This window comes from Camelus bactrianus, chromosome 2 (assembly GCF_048773025.1).
Source record: "Camelus bactrianus isolate YW-2024 breed Bactrian camel chromosome 2, ASM4877302v1, whole genome shotgun sequence".
Lineage (NCBI taxonomy): Eukaryota > Metazoa > Chordata > Mammalia > Artiodactyla > Camelidae > Camelus > Camelus bactrianus.
This window is the reverse complement of record NC_133540.1, coordinates 110,341,185-110,359,479: the sequence shown is the minus strand read 5'-3', so window position 1 is coordinate 110,359,479 and position 18,295 is coordinate 110,341,185. Positions and strand designations below refer to the sequence as shown.

The following is an 18,295-nucleotide window of genomic DNA, read 5'->3' as shown; positions in this document are numbered from 1 at the left end:
TGAGATGGTTGTCCAGGGCACGAGGAGGGTCATATTTGACGTTACATAAGACTGGATCATTGTCTCCTCTATTAAACAGTGTATCTCATTTTCTGAAGTACCATCATCACCATTATCAGAGAATACTCAGACAGAACCATGTGCTGGGTCATTTTCTATTCCTTCTAAGGTCATGGGTTCAGAATTATAAATACAAATAACTCTCTGCAATTTCAACATTTTTTTTAGATTTCTAGGCTAGAGGGCACTGTAAAAGTCGATTGACTACTAATTGAAAAATAGTTAAAACCTGATTATTCTACAACTGGGTACTAATGCTGCATTTTACAGAGATCCTCTTATTTTTAACACTGCTTACATTTCAATCATTTCACTGGTATGAAACGAGAAGTAGCAAGGAGAAACATAAAGTGGTAGTTTTAATGTAGAGATATAGCATTTATGGAGCACTCATTTTGTGTTAACTCACTATTATAAGAAGTTCAAATATTTTATCTTATTCAATCTTCACACTGTTGTAGATTTAGTATTAGTTTCAATTTTGTAATGGATAAAGAAACCAGTGTTTTGGAATGATTTGAGGAAGTATGATATTATACTAGGAAGTCTGGGGTTTTGAGTTAAAGATGGATGGATTCAGTTATTGATTCTACGACTTACCACCTGTATGATCTTCAGCAAGTTAAATTTTCTAAACCTCAGTTACCTTATCTGTAAAATGGTACTGCCTGACTCCATAGTATGAGGATTAAATGAAATAATGTGTAGCCTAAAACCTGGTTCATAGAAAGAGCTAAAGTATTTTAATAATAATTATTAATGTTGAAGGTCAAACAAATAGTAAGGGACTGACCTCAAAATTGAATTCAATCTGTAAGACTCTAAAATCTTTGGCAAAGGTGATGGTACAAAAAGCAACAGTAAAACCAATTGTCAAAATAAGCTTTTGAATTGATTCTTTGAGAATTGTAAATATTCTAATTACCTTGATTAATCATAAATTCACAGTACTTTTGTACCTTTCTCAATTTTTCTTAAAAATACAATAAACATCATCATTAGATCTAAGGTGTTTAAACAATTCCAATACTACATATATATATAAATTCAAATATCAAAATTTAGAAAATTACTCAGGTATTAGGACTTGGTTTATCAAGAAGCTTCCAGCAATTTTAAGATTCATATTTGAATGAACAAAATTGAGGAATAAATCGACTGCTTAAATAATTATACTAATAACAATAGTAACAAGAGTAACAGTAGCTAACATATACAGTATCTACTATGTGCCAGGCATAGCTTTTTAATTTCTTAACTCATAATAGTTCATTTAATTCTCACAGCCTTCCTATGAGATACATATTATTTTATCGTCACTTTACAGTTGATGAAACTGAAGCACAGAGAGGCTGAGTACCTTGCCCAAAGTCACCGTCAGTAAGTGGGAGAGTGGGAGTCATAGCAAGACAATATGGGGCTACGACTTGTGCTTCTATGCATTTCACTGCATAGTCCATAATTCAAATAACTGAAAAAATGATGTCCTTTTTTCCCCCTGCAGATTTCTTGATGTGCTGAGTGACGATACTGTCCCCCAAGTGTCTTGTTATATTACAGCACCATCCTATGTTCTACAACATCTAGAATGCCGGATAATTAATAGCATGAGTTCTTTAACAGTGAGCGATAATGAAGAATTGGTCAGCAATGTCATCACTGTTAAGTGCTCAGATATGGAAAAGAGAATTCCATTTCCAATAAGCATTGCAATTCCATTTGCTGCACGTTACAGGGGAAATTACAGAGACATCATGGTGAAAGTGTCTGACGTAAACATGCAATCAAGTTACCTGACTCCAAATTCACTGGAAGGAATGAGAGGAAGTTACAAGGTCAGTAAATCCTTGGCTACATCTACATTTGCTGTTTCACTCCTCTTCTAAATATTATACAGGCTAGTATAGATACAGTTGCTCCACTGGTAACAAATGGAAGGGTTGATTAAGATTTATGCCAGTAAATTCGTGCTTTTTCTGTTTTTTCTCCTTGCCGACCATAAAGGTCACAGAGCAGAGCTTATTGGTCAAATTAGGGAATGAAGAACTTAAGTGTAGGGCCCATAAAGTGTTATCATTTTGCCTGGGAAGCAAAGCCAACATCATGGTTTAATCAGCTTCAAGCCTTTGACTAGCTTTAGATGAACATTTCTTGTGATGGTCTAAATTTAAAAATTCTAGAATCCCCAGATGATAGTAGTTTATTTTTATCATTCATGGATTGGAAAAATATGTAAAAAATAAACAATTTGTTTGTGTGTGTGCCTTGAGATAGTTATTAAGTCTACAAATCATGTTTTTAGTCTGTGCATGGAAAACAGTATATGTGGTAGTTAGGAGGTGGGTTGTGGAGGAGGACTGGCTTGGTCTGAAGTTTGGTTCCTACACTTTCTTGCTATGTGAGCTTGAGTAAATTATGTAACCTCACTATGACTCAATTCCTTCATCTAAAAACTGAACACAACAGTGTCTACCTGATAGGGTCATAACGATTAAATGAAAAAAAAAATGCTCTTAAGAAGATAAAAGGAAGCCTATAAACACATGCTAGTAGCTAATAAATTGTCATTTTTCATGGTAGACTTTTTTATAATAACTCCAAAGCCATCTACGGAGATAAATTCATATGTTTTGAAGAAGATATATACACAATTATTAAACTTAGCATAGAGTTGATGGGAACTAAAATTTAAAGTTCTTCTGTGGACCACTGAACTTACTTTTAAACAATTAAAATATTTCTCTTTTCAGTTTTATATAAGTTGTCATTATTTGAAGAGGAGGGCAAAGAATAAATATTAAAAAAAATCCACTCATACAAACAATTTTTTAATTCATCTCTTCCTTTTCTGACTTGGGTCTTTTCTGAGCTACAAACAAGATTATACATTTGAATATGAAAGCTAAGCCTGTTCTAATTATTTACTACTGTTCATGCAATTAAGACATTTTACATTTAGTCTAGGAAGCCTGTAAGTATAATAATCTAGTCAGCATTGCCCTTGATTGTGGCTGTTTAATCTTGACCACTCCACTGACTGTCACAAAAAAACAAAAACTTCATAGCACATGTGCTTTTCAACAAATAGACATGCAAGATGTTTAGTAATACAAGAGAAAAAAAGTAAGAGAACCATTGTCTACTGAAAAAACAAAGCATACACTTTTCTTTTTATGTTTTTCTAATTGTAGTTATCCCTATTTTTAACTAAAGAGAATTTAAACTCTGGATTCCTTCCAAATGTTTATGCGGTTCATATGACATTTATGAATTCTAATTCTGGAGTCAGATAAACTATCGTCAGAGTTCTATTCATGACGCGCCCCCACTTAAAAACCCTTCCGTTTCCCCAGAATCTGCCAAATACTCTAAATGCATGGCAACCACCACCAGTTCCCAGAAAACCCTTCTCTCTCTCTCACTGTTTCCCTCCAGCCAATTAGGAACATTCATCATGCCCTGAATTTTCCTAGCGATGGATTCACACAGAGAAATTGTGAAATCTCTTTCTTAGTCAGTTTTCAAATGATAGATTATTTTCCATTGTGATTGTCCTTGAAATGTTTGTGTGTGTGTCTGCATGATTATCCACTCATGCCAGGGTGGAGCCCGGCTGGTGTTTAGGGAAACATGAATAGACCAGATTACTTCTAAGTCTTCCTCTTCATTTTAAGCTTTGGTGATTATCTGAATAGATAATTCTGTTTTCATTTATGTACTCAGTTCCTTTTTGTGTGACAAAAAAGCTCGAATATGTCCCTGCATCTATGCACTCCAATTTTAAATGTCACTATGTGAAAAAGAAACACAAATGTGTCTCTTTGCAGTCATCTGCTCCCACTGCATGGAAGAGGGAAATAGAGAAAACGACTTTATCACGAGATTGTGAGTTGTCAGAAGGAGGAATTTACTGACAGTACGGGTGCTACAGTACTTGTGTAAACTACCCAAATGATGAAATTTCAGTCCTTGTAATTCCTAAAACAGTGTTAAATCTTCTGAGTAAAGGCCAATATTTAAAGTCCATGCTGGTAAAAGAGGATAGGATTCCAAAATAATTAATATTTGTGAAAACACTAAATGTGATTGCCCATTATACATTTACACTTTGGGGGAAATAATTTAATTTTAAAAATACATTTCTCTCTTTTCTGCTGTGTAGTCCAAATTTGAGAAACTCCTAATATCTACTACTTCATCTCATGAAAGGACCATCCTTTTGGGGTTAATGAAGTAATTCTCGACTGTGGGAGATTATAGGGACAGCATATAGTTTTTAGGGGTCTTTTTTCCCTTTCCACAGTCATACACAGCATGTACTCCCAGAACACTGCTGTATTGATGTCTTTTAATCTTATTGTCTTAATGTCCTTTAATCTATACAGGGGGCCTGTGCTGAAGTGAAAGTTTACAAGTTGGGTATCTTTTCTGTTGTGTCTTGTTTAAAGAAAGAGTCTTTTACAGTAACAAAGAAAGGCCTTACTCTTAAGCCAAGCATGGATCCCAGAATATCCTTAAATTACCCTCCAGGAGTTTTCAGCTCACCAGTGCTTGTACAGTTAAAGGTAAATATTAAAAGCTGGTGGGTTTCTTCTCCTAGATTTTGTGGGCCATCAAACATGGTCCTAAAAGGATGAAGAAGACATAAATATGTAAAATAATAGTAAATGAATTTTTCTCCTATAGTTTTAATGATCTAACGCTAGTGTCATCAGTGATACAGTGACGATTTGGAGCATATTGAATCTCATTCCAAAATAAATCCTTGCCTTATTTGAAAGTCTTTTCTAGCTATTTTTTTTTTCTGTTGTTTTGTTTATGATATTTGTTGACAAAAAAAAAATACTGAATATCTATGATAGAATTGATGCCAGACATTGGGACTTTCATCTGATTCAAGATTTCCACCTGAGAGGATGGCTAAATAAGAGGCTAATCAATTAAAAATTTATGATTATGAATATTTGGTTACATTTAATTTGGGGGATGAGGATTTAATACACACAAACATTATTTGCAAGGTGTACAATGATGCATCAATGTACAGTTTAGAAGACATGTTTCCTCAATATTTCCTATCCTTCTGGCCTCAACTCTCCCTCAAGCTCTCCCTGTTTCTCCATTGTTACTGTAAGTGGTAAATGAAGAAGAAAAGTTAGGGAGAAAACATAAATAATGTATTTATAAATATTTTCCATAAACGTTGAAATTTTGGAATTATGCTAGATTTTTTGTTAGCCATTTTTATATGAGAGGAAACAAATAAATATAGTCTTGTTTTTCTAGTTTCTGAAAATCACCCGCTCTAACAATAGTTCTAATTAGAAATTATGTAAAATGTCTATTTTATTTTCTAGGTCACTTTGTTGCCTACAATTAAGTGTGTTTCTCAGTTATTTATAACATAGGAGAGGGAACCTAGATTTCAGAAAGGCTTTCTAAAGAGAGGACCAAATGCTGTGCTCTTTTATAAACAATTGTAGTGTTGATTCCAGCCAATAAGGTATAGAAAAAGTATAAAACTATGTTCTATTAAATTTTCAGAAAACTGACTCAGAAATGTGCTGATATTTTGCATCCTTTGCTATCAAAATACAGGAATATATATATATATATTTTTTTCTTTGTTTAGGTCCAACCAATTGACCCATCTCTGGTGGCATATTTAAAAGCTCAGCAAGATACTTTCTACTCACTACTCTCCACAAGCCCTCTGATTCATGTTCAGCACCCATCAACACACCTTTTCCAGAAGCCAGTCACTGTATTCCTACCTTGTTCTCCACACCCTGATAAAAAAAATCTTGGATCTGAGATAGATCATAAAACAGCAACTAGTGCCATGACAAACAGAATCATACCTTTATACCTCAACCGGTGAGTTAGACCTTACTGTCACTAATTAACTTGATGGTAAACAAAGAAACTTAAGTGATTAAAAATGTAACCAGATGTCATATTTAAATATCAGTACTGATATTATGAAATATTTTTAATGTAGAAAAAAATATTGTGGATCCAGAAGGGTAATGATTTTAGCTGTAAAGTGTCCAAATGTATGCTATGTGATAAGATTGACACAAAAGAGGTAAAATTAATCCTTGATTTCAAAAAAAAATTATATGATTAATTATAAAGATATGATATGATGATTTTAATTTCTGTGGTTAAGAGTGTTCTATTAATGTGGGGAAAAGATTAACCTGATCGTCTACAAAACAAGTTAAATTTGAGTCTATATTTACCATGTAGGCAGTTTCCTTTCTCTCCTAATTTCTATAATTAAACAAAATCCTCATGAATAAGACTAATTTACATACTGAGTAACTAGCCAGAGATGAAATCAGAAGTGAAATGCTAATAACAAATAGGGTACACTGAGTAATACTAATTCTGATCTTAATTCCTGTCCTTTCATTTAATACTTTTTTCCCTAATAAGAAAGGAAGAAGGGAAACTTTCTATTCTTTGGTTCTGAAGGGAAATTTTTTTCTTCTTTGAAAAACCATCGGAGGGAGAAACAACTTCAGACATTTGATTGAAATAATAACTACTATTAACTGAGAAGCTACTATTTGCCGGGTTCCTTTTGTAGATTCTCATCCAACCTCCCCACCACCTTACCTTCATTTCATCAGTAAGAGATTGAAACTCAATGAGACTAAGAACTAGTACAACTATCTGTAGGTTGATACTACTTTCAACCCTACTGTGGGGTGAAAATTTTACAAAAACAAAAAAAAATTCTGGAAACTTCTCCAAAGCAAAACTTGAATTTGCTACAAACTGGCAACTATTTACATAGTGTTTACTCTGTACTAAGTATTATAAGTAATCTTGAAATAATTAAAAGTATACAGGAAGATACGTGCAGGTTATATGCAAAGACTGTGCCATATTTTACTTGAGGGACTCGAGCATCCACAGATTTTGGTATCTGTGGGGTCCTGGAATCAATGTCTTGTGGACATCGAGGGAGGATGGACTAAGGCTTGGTCTGGACTCAAGTATCTCCATTTCTAGTCATGACTATATGTAGTCATCATCTGTTCAGTTTGAGGCTGCAAAACTAGCAATTGAGAAGTGGAATATTTGCACTTCCCACTGTATTTCTAATTTAGGAAGCTGGCAATAGTAGAACACTGGGTTGTGGCTAGGAGAAGTTAGACTTCCCCTAGTGTTAGCTAAGTGAGAGGTGACATAGAAATATAGGCATGATTCAGATTTTTGCTACTTGGGAAATTATACTCCAATTGGCAACTGAGTTAATCCGTGTTCCTGTCTATCATGGTAAAGTAAGATTTAAAACCAAAAATATCCTGGAACTTCCAATTTAAAATGTATTAGTCTAACAGATTAAGACATTCACTTTCAAATACCCCCAAATACATATACATATGTATTTTATATACATATATACCAGACACACACACACACACACACACATATATTTAAAGGTGAGCATGTAACTCTAAAAATTGATTCCAACTGTTGACCTATTGCTAGAATCTAGTAAGAATTTCTATTGTCCATTTGGTAGATTGCAAAGGATTAATGAAAAATAATTTGTGCCTGACATGTACTTTACATCATAAAACAAAGCAGCTCCATTTGCCAGAAAGATGATAGAAAAAACAATTTTCCTGTCCCTGATTGTTAATCGCATAGTCTGTGTATACTAATGAGAATATAAATGTGTCCCTGTAATACACACATATTTGTGGAAGTGACTAGATGAGAGTTTCTTTGCCCCTCCTTTGCTATATTTCCACATCCCTCAGAAACAACAGGGCAGAATGTGGAAAGAAATTGGAAATTTGTAATTAAAAAAAAAAGTGAAGTTGCTGAAAGCATAGGGGTAAAAGTAGAGGCAATAAGAGGCCTAATAGACATTCATGCTGAGGGTGGCATGTTTTCACACACTTAATCGATTCAAAGCATCGGAAAACTAGTCAGCACAGATAGGAGAAGGTTACACCTCTGCCCAGAGAAATTATACTCAGTAAAAATGACTAGACACTGAAAATTGGTTTAGAAAGTATGCACACGGATCTGCCCTCTAGATCTGTGAAAGAGATTTAAGTGGCTACCAAACTGAAAAGTGGGTGGACAAATATTCATTCAAAGATAGGAAAAAAAATCCAAATTCTCCATGATGTCTTAAGGAAAAAAAATCAATACCAATCAACACCAAGATTTCAAAAGAAGAACAAAAATAACAACAACAACAACAACAAAAAACTATAGACATAAGGAAATAGGACATCATCCTGACATTTCACAGTAATTTGAATAATGAGAATTATAGTTACCTGGAGAATATTATAGAAATCTATTTTGTAAGTTTGGTAGTACCCAGTAAGCAAAATTTCTAAGAAACAGAAAGCCATCAGGATAGACCAGGAGAAGTGTAAAGGACAACAGGATGAGACACAAAGATTACAAGCTGAGATGAAAAGTCACCAAGTATGATAAGGACTCATCTGAAGTTATGTAACCTAATAATTACAAGAACCATTGAAAAAGAGACCAAAATGACCGTAAAAGAAGCAATAATCAAAGGCGTAGTTAAATGTAATTTGCTGATGTTGATTAAAACTTTGAGTTAGAAAGTCTGATTTCAAAATTTATGAAAAAATCCCATATTTAGACATAATATGGCAAATTAAACTGTACATTTAAATAAAACATACATTTTATAAGCATCCATTCAGCAGAAATAGATTAAGTAAAAAGGATAAAATCAGTCTAGTCCCAGTTTCATTCTTTGTAGCAGTGAATATCAAGGAAAAATGGACTAAAACCTTCAAAGGGAAGGGTTTTCATCTAAAAAAAAGTGTTTTGTTTTTTTTTTAAATACAGGGGCTCACAAAATGTGCTACTCACATGTTCTTACAATAAATCAGTAGATAAAATTAATGGGCTGATTTGATAAAATAAAATTTAAGAAATCAAGAATAGAGAGTCATTCTTATTTTCAAAAATCTGGAATTGAACATAAATAATATAAAAGCAAAAAGAAAAAGACAAAGTAAAGTTCATATGGCAAAAAGATAACAGAAAGAAAACAAGAAAACAGTATGATGACAAAAAGATTATATAAATAAAATCATCAGTTGTATTAAATAAATATAGATGGGTTAAACATAACTTATACCATTGTCCATCTTAATCTTAATGTTTAATATTTTAAAAAATATTTTATATGCTGTATTTGTAAAGACTTCCTTTGGTTTATTATATATTTTACCAGTTTTACTGTCAGTTTAAGCTGCTTATTTTAATAATTAGAATTGGCATTTCTAAAAGGCTATTGCTGTATTTTAAAAACCTTTTTCCAAGTTACCCCTGTATCAGTATGCTTTCTATTTCTTCTTTTATTCCTTTAATCATTGCAAACAGTTACATTTTATTTCTCATTTGGATTATTCGATCACCTATTAGCATGATGTTATTAACTATGATACCTGTTAGCATGGTGTCATCTAGTAAAATGCCTATCATCACTAATTCCGCTCCGTATCTCTTAGCTTTAGAAATTCATTTCCAAGTATTGATTATAATTTTTGATCAGATCAGCTTTCCTCCTCCCCTCCCCTTCCACGCAGAGAGCTTCTGTGTGCTTCACTGGTGCTTTCTTGAGCTAACATTCAGTGGGATTTGGGTTGTTTTTGTTGTTTCTTATTTCATGGCCAGTGCTGCCCTTTGGGGATTCCAGTTTTATGAGTGAGTTAGTTCCAGCTAACAACAGTTGGAGGCTGTATCTCATGTGCCTGAGTGAGTGTTAAACTCCAGCCCCCCCACCCCCAACATCGGGCGTGTGTGCATGGTTGGTGGGGTAGGGACAGCCTGATAAGAGTGGGAGGGTTCCTAGAATCAGTCCCTCACGTTCCCTAGGGAGGAAAGAGAATCCTAGCTTTTTGCAATTCCCCTCCCCCCAGATTTAGGGGATTTTCTTTCCACTTTTTGAGTTCCTCTAATTTGTGTGTGTGTGTGTGTGTGTGTGTGTGTGTGTGTGTGTGTGTGTGTGTGTGACATTTAGTCCAGTGTTCTAGGACTGCCATTTGTCATTGATTCCGTTGGCCAAGGTCCAATTTCGTTTTTTTCCTCCATTTCCTTGCCTTCCTTAGTACATGATCTCTCTGCTAGGAAACCCTTTTTCTACCATGTTTAGCTGAAGACCTCTCATTTATTCTGTAAGCTGAAGCTCAAATATTTCCCTATCTGTCAAGACGCTCTGTGATCTCGGGGAGGGACTGACTGTTCCTCTCTTTGTGGCAGCCCTATTTGTGAACATCCTCTATCATGCTGTAATGCTAGGATATTCCCTCTCCCATCTATCTTCACTCAGCGTAATTGCAGCATAGTAGCTGGCCATGTTGAATTCGGTGAAGCAAATATATTAATGAGTAAATTTGTGGAAATGTAAGTTGTGCTATTAATTCTCTATACTTTCTGACAATACTAAATTGGTAAGTTACAATATGCTCTGTTGCTATTAGTGCTAGAAATGGGAGATGCATTTTCCCTATCCAGTGGAGCAGACAACGATCAAATGAGAACCTATATGAATTATTTATTTAACATTCTTTCATCAAAGGGTGAATGTCAGTTGAACATTTTCTGTGGAAATGGAAACACACTGAAGCAATCCATGCCCCATAAAACGAAAAGATAAAACCAATTTGAGGCAAAAACATAGGCTGAATATAAAGAATAAAAGATCTTTATTGCAATACATTCTTACATGTGTGAATGATTTCTCGGGGGAAAAAAATGAGTCACTTAATTATGAGCCAGAAAAGATTTCTTGACAGTAATGGAAGGAGAAATTAATTTACTGAATAGAAACGTATTCCATATTATGCAATAAAATATGTTTGAGAGTTAGATGGGAAATTTTTTTTTGCATGAAAAATGCCATTTCTACATAGTGCTATTGGTTTTAAGGTTATCTATTCAAATGTAGTATGTGAGTCGTATACAAGAATACCTGTACAATATATGCATCATATCACAAAAAGTATTAAAATGGGCAAATTGGTACAGCTACCACATAACTTCAGAAATGAGATAACATCAATACAATAATATTTCCTTAGTTGGCTCCTCATTCCATTTCTTGCCTCCTTAACATAATTGCTCTTCATTTTCACCAAAGTTAACCACTATTTGGAAATTTTAAGTCATTCCTTTGCTTTTCTTTCATTCTTAGTTTTATCACATACGTTTTTATTCATCCCTATACAATGTCTTCTTTGGCTTGCTGTTTGTGAAAATGACACCCTACTATGGTCTTATGGTCTTGCCCTTTCATTTATAGTTGGATAAAGTTCATTTTCATTTCTATATAATATTCTGTTGAATAATTTCATATTTCACTTATCAATGTTCTTACTGCTGGACATTTGAGTAGTTTTCAATTTTTGCTAATACAAATAGTACTATTATGATTAGTCTTCACTCAAAGTACTTCACTACAAGTACTTCTTTAGAGTGTATACCCAGAAGTCTTGTTGAGTCATGGGGGTATGCACATGTACAATTTCACAAGTTTTATGAACTGGTAGAACTAAACTTCAAACTCCCACTCTTGCCCCTTATCTTTTCTAGCTTTGTATATTTTCAGACTTTATAATTTTGAAAATCAAATAGGTGTAAAATGGGTCTCATCTGGTTTTAATCTGTAATGCTCTGATCACAATGAAGGTAACATATTTCATAATGTCTTTTGTTAGCCATTTGTGTTTTCTTATGTGAAATGTCTGTTAATTTCTTTGCTAATTTTTTAATTTTTTACACTGATTTATAAGATTATCTATATTCTCAATGCTAATCCTTTGCCAGTTTGTGGCCTTTATTTTTATATTCATGTGCCAAATTTATTATACTTTTCTTTTATGATTAGTGCTTTTTGTCTAGTCCTAAAATACTTCTATCTCCTGAAATTATAAAAATGTTCTTCTCTGCTATCTTATAATTTTAAAGACTTTAATTTCATGTAAGTCTTCAAGCCATCTGAAATTGGCTTTTATATACAGTGTGAGGTAGGAATTCATTTTTTTCTAATGCGGGTAATGTTTTAGCAGCATGATTCATTGAATGATTCTTTCCCCAACAACCTGCAATGCCTCCTCTGTCATATAACAAGTTTCCTTATTCTGAGTTGTTCCTCTGGTCAGTCTTTTTGAGCCAATCTAACACCATCATAATTATTAAGGCTTTATAATAAGTCTATATATGGTAGGTAAATCACATCACATTCTTCTTATTTAGGAGAATTTTTGTTCTTTTTTTCTTGAAACTTTCCCATTCATATAAAATAGAATCAGTTTATTAAGGTCCACAAGAACAAACTCTGTTGGGATTTTGCTAATAATTGCCTGTGACATATGGGTCAGTTTGGAGAAAAATGACATCATTAGCATATTAAGTCTTTTAATCTATTTCCTACAATATATGCTTCTATCAGTGTAGTTTTCTAATGTCTTTCATTGAAGTGTTATAAGACTCTCCACACATGTACTACACATGCTTTGCTAGGTTTATTCCTAGATACTTTATAGTTTTGACTACTATTAACAATATTCAAAATTTTGGTTTTCTCTATTGGGGATATATATATTTATATGTATGTATATATGTGTGTGTGTATATATATGTATGTATATATGTGTGTATATATATATATATATATATATACACACACACATATATGAATATATGTAGTGGATTTTTCTACAATGGTATTGAAGCCAGCCACCTTTCTAAATCTTCTCATTATTTCTAATATTTTCTTTTTGAGAATTCCTTCAAGTTTTCTATGTAAATTCTTGCATCATCTTTAAGCAATGATAATTTTGTTTTTCCTTCCAGTCATCATGTTTATGCATTTAATTAATTTTGAGTTAATTTTTGTATGTGGTCTAAGTCCAATTTCATTCTTCTGTATACAGATATCCAGTTTTCACCAAACCATTTATTGAATAGGATAGCCTTTCTCCATTGTGTGTTCTTGGCATCCTTGTCATAGATCAATTGACTATAGATGTGTGGATTTATTTCTAGGTTCTCCATTCTGTTCCATTGGTCTATATGTCTGTTTTTATGCCAATACCACACTGTTTTGATTACTGTAGCTTTGTGGTACCTCCAGCATTGTTCTTCTTGCTCAAGATTGCTTTGGCTATTCAGGATCTTTTTTGGTTCTATATGAATTTTAGAAATTTTTTTTCTATTTCTGTAAAAAATACCATTGGGATTTTGATAGGGATTGTATTGAATCTGTAGATCACCTTGGGTAGTACAGAATATTAATTCTTCCAGTCTACAAACATGAGACATTTTTCCATTTGTCTGCATATCATTTTCCTTGAATAGAATTTTGCTCGGTGTTACAGTTACCTATCTCTTCATATCAAAATACTCCCCCAAAAAACCACTTCACTAGTTCTCATGATTCTGTAGTTTGTTTGGGGCCTCAGCTGGAAGGTTGTTTTGTTTATCTTTTTAGAGTCTGTTATGCATTGCAGTAAGAGAGTGTCTGATGTTGGGAAGTCCAAGATAGCATTATTCACGTCTGGAGGCTTGGCAGTGGTAGCTGGTATGCAGAAGTGGTTGGGCCTTGTTCTCTCTCCAAGGAGTCCCAAGGACTCTTTCTTTCCACCTGACTTCTCCATATCACCTCTTTCTGTCATGTGCTCTTTCCAGAAGAGTAGCTGGATTGCTGACATGAGGATCAGGACTTTCAAAAGTACAAAAGCAGATGCTGTGAGGCTTTCTTAATTCCTAAGCCTGTTATCAGATCATTACTTCTATAACAGTCTACTGATGGAAGTGAGTCACAGAGCTGACCCTAGTTCATTGTGGGGAAGTGTTACACAAGGACATGAATATTGGAGAGGCATGGGGAGTGTCTTTGGAGACCTGCTACCACATTTGGCGTAAGATTCTAGATTTACATTGTTTTTTTTTTTTCATTTCCTTGGTGATATTATGCTACTGTTTATGGATTTTACTACTGCTGCTGTGAAGACCTCAGTAAATTAGATTTTCATAACTTGACGGGTGATCTGCTTTATCTTCCTGGCTGCTTTTAAGATCTTTTCTTTGTACTTGGTGTTCTGCATTTTTCTATAATGTATCTAGATGTGAATTTTAAAAACTTTTTGTGAATATAATACATTGTGCTTTCTAACTGGAATTTTGTCCTTTCACATTTATGAAAAATTAATATATGTTTTCCAATCAAATATTGCCTCACCTCCACTTTATGCACTCTATTCTTCTAGGTATCCAGTGAGTTGTATGTTAGACCATGCCCTTCTAAATTCCATATTTCTTTTCTTTTCTTTTACATTTTCCATCTTCTTGTGTCTATATGTAAATGCTATATCCTGTGTACTGTTTTCACATTTCAGTTCAAGTGCCACAAATATTATATACTTTAAAATACACTTTTAATTTATGGTTGAGTTATTGTTTTCAGCAATTATATTTTTTACATCTTAAGATTCTTTGTAGCTCATATCCAGATATCCCTCATCATTCTTGATAGTCTCTTGCTGACTGCTTATTTTTAGACTATTCTTTATCTAATTAAACTTTTCATACATAGTTGTTTTCATTTGGTAGCTACTCATTCTAAGAAGTGTAGTTTTTGAGGGTGTTGCCTGTTGCTTCTGCCGACTGTGATCTATGGTATTTACCTCTTTACTTGTTTGGGGACTTTTGTTTGTGATCACATATAGATGAGATTCCTGCAGGCATAAAAGGAGCTGCTTTGTTCCAGATGGCATTTATTTCTGTCTTTGCTGAGAACCAGGTGCTACTTCCCTGGGACTACTTCAGCCTCCTTGAGAGTCTCAGTCAAGATCTCAAGTTCACCTTTTATGATGAGGATCTCAAGGATCACAGTTCTTTGTTCTGCTCACTTGATTATCACTTACAGTTTTATTCTCCTGTATCTAAGTTATTGGAAAAGAATTTGTCCTTATAGTAATCCCATTATTCCTGGCTGTTTGTTCCCTGACATTCAACCCTGGCTGCACTCATGTTTTGGAGGGGAATTTGAGACATTCCCTTAACATTCCTCCTGCTAAGTTCAAACCCCACCCCCAAATGCATTAAAAAGTATATTTATCAGGATCTAGTTGTTTAATATTAGGGACGGAGAGGCCTAGATTACTTACTCTCAATTTGTTATTTATAATCTTGTGTTTTGTGAATGTAATCTATAATATTTAAAAGATTCCACCTAAAAGGTCATTTTATTTATTTATTTATTTATTTATTTATTTATTTATTTATTTATTTATTTATTTATTTTATTTGTTTGTTTTATTGAAGTATAGTTGACAAATAACATTGAAAAATATTTGAAGCATAGATCACAGTGATTTTACATATGGATACATTGTGAAAAATTCCTTCAATCTACCCATCTACCTAATTAACACATCCATCACCTCACATACTGATCTTTTAAAAACATTTTGGTGGGAACATTTAAATTCTACTCTCTTAGCAAATTTCAACTATACAACGCAGTGCTATCAACTCCAATCACCATGTTTTATGTTAAGAAATAGTAGCTTTATAAGAAGTAAAGCCACACATGCCATACTTTTCTTTGTACTGATCAGCCAGTACTATACTGTCAGCATAGGTTAACCTCATTCAATAGAGTGAAATGGGTTTAGCAAAATTTTGAAGCAAATGCTTACTGAGAAAATATGATTTTTCACATTTATTAAATATGGAAATAGGATACTGGAAATATTTTTAGTTCATTATATACCTTTGTATGCAAAAGCATGTAATGTTACCTGTGGATTTGAAAGCCAAGCAAGGATGAATTTAATTTTCCAAATCAAAAAGAAACTGTCACCTAGAATAGCCAACACAATATTGAAGGAAAAGGACAAAACTGGAGGACTGACACTACCTGACTTCATGACCTGCTGTAAAGCTATGGTAATCAAGACAGTGTGGTACTGACAAAAGAAGAGACACACAGATCAATGGAACAGAATAGAGAGCCCAGAAGTAGATCTACAACCGATCTTTCACAAAGGAGAAAAGGCAATATAATGGAGCAAAAATAGTCTCTTCAACAAATGGGGCTGGAACAAGCGAATATCCATATGTGAAAAAATGAATGTAGACACAAATCTTATACCCTTCACAAAAACTAACTCAGAATGCAAACATAAATGTAAAACACGAAACTATAAAACTCCTAGAAGATAACATAGGTGAAGGCCTAGATGATCTTGGGTATGGTGATGAATTTTTAGACACAATACCAAAGGCATGGCCCTTGAAAGAAATAATTGGTATGCTGGACTTCATAAAATTAAAAACTTCTACTTTGGGAAAGATAATGTCAAGAGAATGAGAAGATGAACTACAAACTGGGAGAAAATATTTGCAAAAGACACATCTGATAAAGGACTGTTATCCAAAATATACAAAGAACTCCTAAAACCTGATTCAAAAATGGGCCAAAAATCTTAATAGACATTTTACCAAAGAAGAGATGCAATTGACAAATAAGCATTTGAAAAGATGATCCATATCATATGTCATCAGTGAGATGCAAATGAAAACAACAAGGAGATACCACTACATACCTAGAAGAATGGCGAAAATCCTGAACACTAACAACCTCAATTGCTGGTGAGGATGGGGAGCAGAAGGAATTCTCATTTGTTGCTAGTGGGAATGCAAAATGGTATACTCTGGAAGACAGTTTGTTTGTTTCTTAAAAAACTAAATATAATCTTACCATATGATCCAGCAATAGCACTCCTTGGTATTTCCCCCAAGGGAGTTAAAAATGTATATGCACACAAAAACCTGCACACAGATGTTAAAGCAGCTTTGTTCATAATTGTGAAAACTTGGAAGCAAGCAAGCTGTCCTTCAGCATGTGAATGAATGAATAAATAACATCCATATAATAAAATGTGTTTCAGCACCAAAAAGGAATGAGCTAACAAGCCACAGGAAGACATGGAGGAATCTTCAATGCATTTTGCTAAGTGAAGGAAGCCAATCTGAAAAGGCTACATACTTTATGATACAGACTGTGTGACATTCTAGAAAAGGCAAAACTATGAAGATAGTAAAAAAAATCAGTGGTTTTCAGAGTTTGGTGTTGGAGAGGGATGAACAAAAAGAACACAGACTTTTTGGGGTAGCGAGTATTTTCATGACCCTAAAAATTCTCTGTACTATGTGATAATGATAGATACATGTTATTATATATTTGTCAAGCCCACAGTATGTACAACACGAAGAGTGAACTCTACTGAAACTATGGACTTTGGGTGATTATGATGTATCAATATAAGTTCATCAACTGTAGCAGATGTACCACTCTAGTGGGGAATGTTGATCATGGAGGAGGCTATGTATGTATGGGGGCAGAAGATACATGGGAAATCTCCGTATCTTCCTCGTAATTTTGCTGTGAACTTAAAACTGCACTAAAAATATAGTCTAAAAAACAAACAAAGCTTTCCTTGAAAAGTTTCCTATTATGTCTATTTCTACTTACAGAGACAAAATATTGAGGTACCTTGGAACAGACCATTTTTATCTTAGGAAAAATCTTCTGCATGTCTTTCCATTGTGGCATTAAAGGCATCAGGACACTGTTAGATGTGAAAAAGGCAGCCTGGAGTAGATACCTGTTGGTTTGTCTATCTTGCCACTTTATTTTTGGGTAATTATACTGGAAATTATCTTCTCTATCCATGTGGCTCTAATGGGAGCTTTCATGTTCTTCAATGTCCCTATTATAACTGAATATTTAACCCAAAATGGGCCAATCATATTCCCTTAATGCCTGGAATTTTGGACATGGAGAGAGTTTTGTACTCAAGAAATAGCAAAATCAGTTATTCCTAAATAAACAAATTGATCTAATAAAGGTTGATTATGTTTTATGGAACTATTAGTACATAAAAATGTCATCTTTTGTGTTGTATGATCACGTGCTATCCACTACCAGGCAACACTAGTTGTCAAAGTTTGCTAATAGCATCCATGAAAGGAAGAGGTTAGTTGCAGAGCTGCTAAGAACAGCTGAGATAAATAAGGACGCCACTAAATTATTTAATTTCAGTATGAGTTGTATCTCTTATCATATTAAAGTCTAAATTTGAGGTGATAGATGTGCTCTCTAACCTTATTGCAGTAATAATTTTGCAATATATATAAGTATCAA

The 18,295-nt window shown here is 33.8% G+C and overlaps 1 protein-coding gene across 2 annotated transcripts in view; it reads left to right on the top strand.

The window, feature by feature from the left end:
• The window catches only part of DTHD1 (death domain containing 1), a 61,506-nt gene that overhangs the window by 5,181 nt on the left and 38,030 nt on the right, over positions 1-18,295 (top strand). The window contains exons 3-5 of one of the 2 annotated variants that reach the window (XM_010962714.3): positions 1,565-1,895; positions 4,446-4,625; positions 5,693-5,937. In XM_010962714.3, the coding sequence (XP_010961016.3) occupies positions 1,565-1,895; positions 4,446-4,625; positions 5,693-5,937 (756 nt within the window). The remainder of the gene's footprint in view (positions 1-1,564; positions 1,896-4,445; positions 4,626-5,692; positions 5,938-18,295) is intronic. The other variant, XM_074349442.1, reaches the window with a different exon arrangement.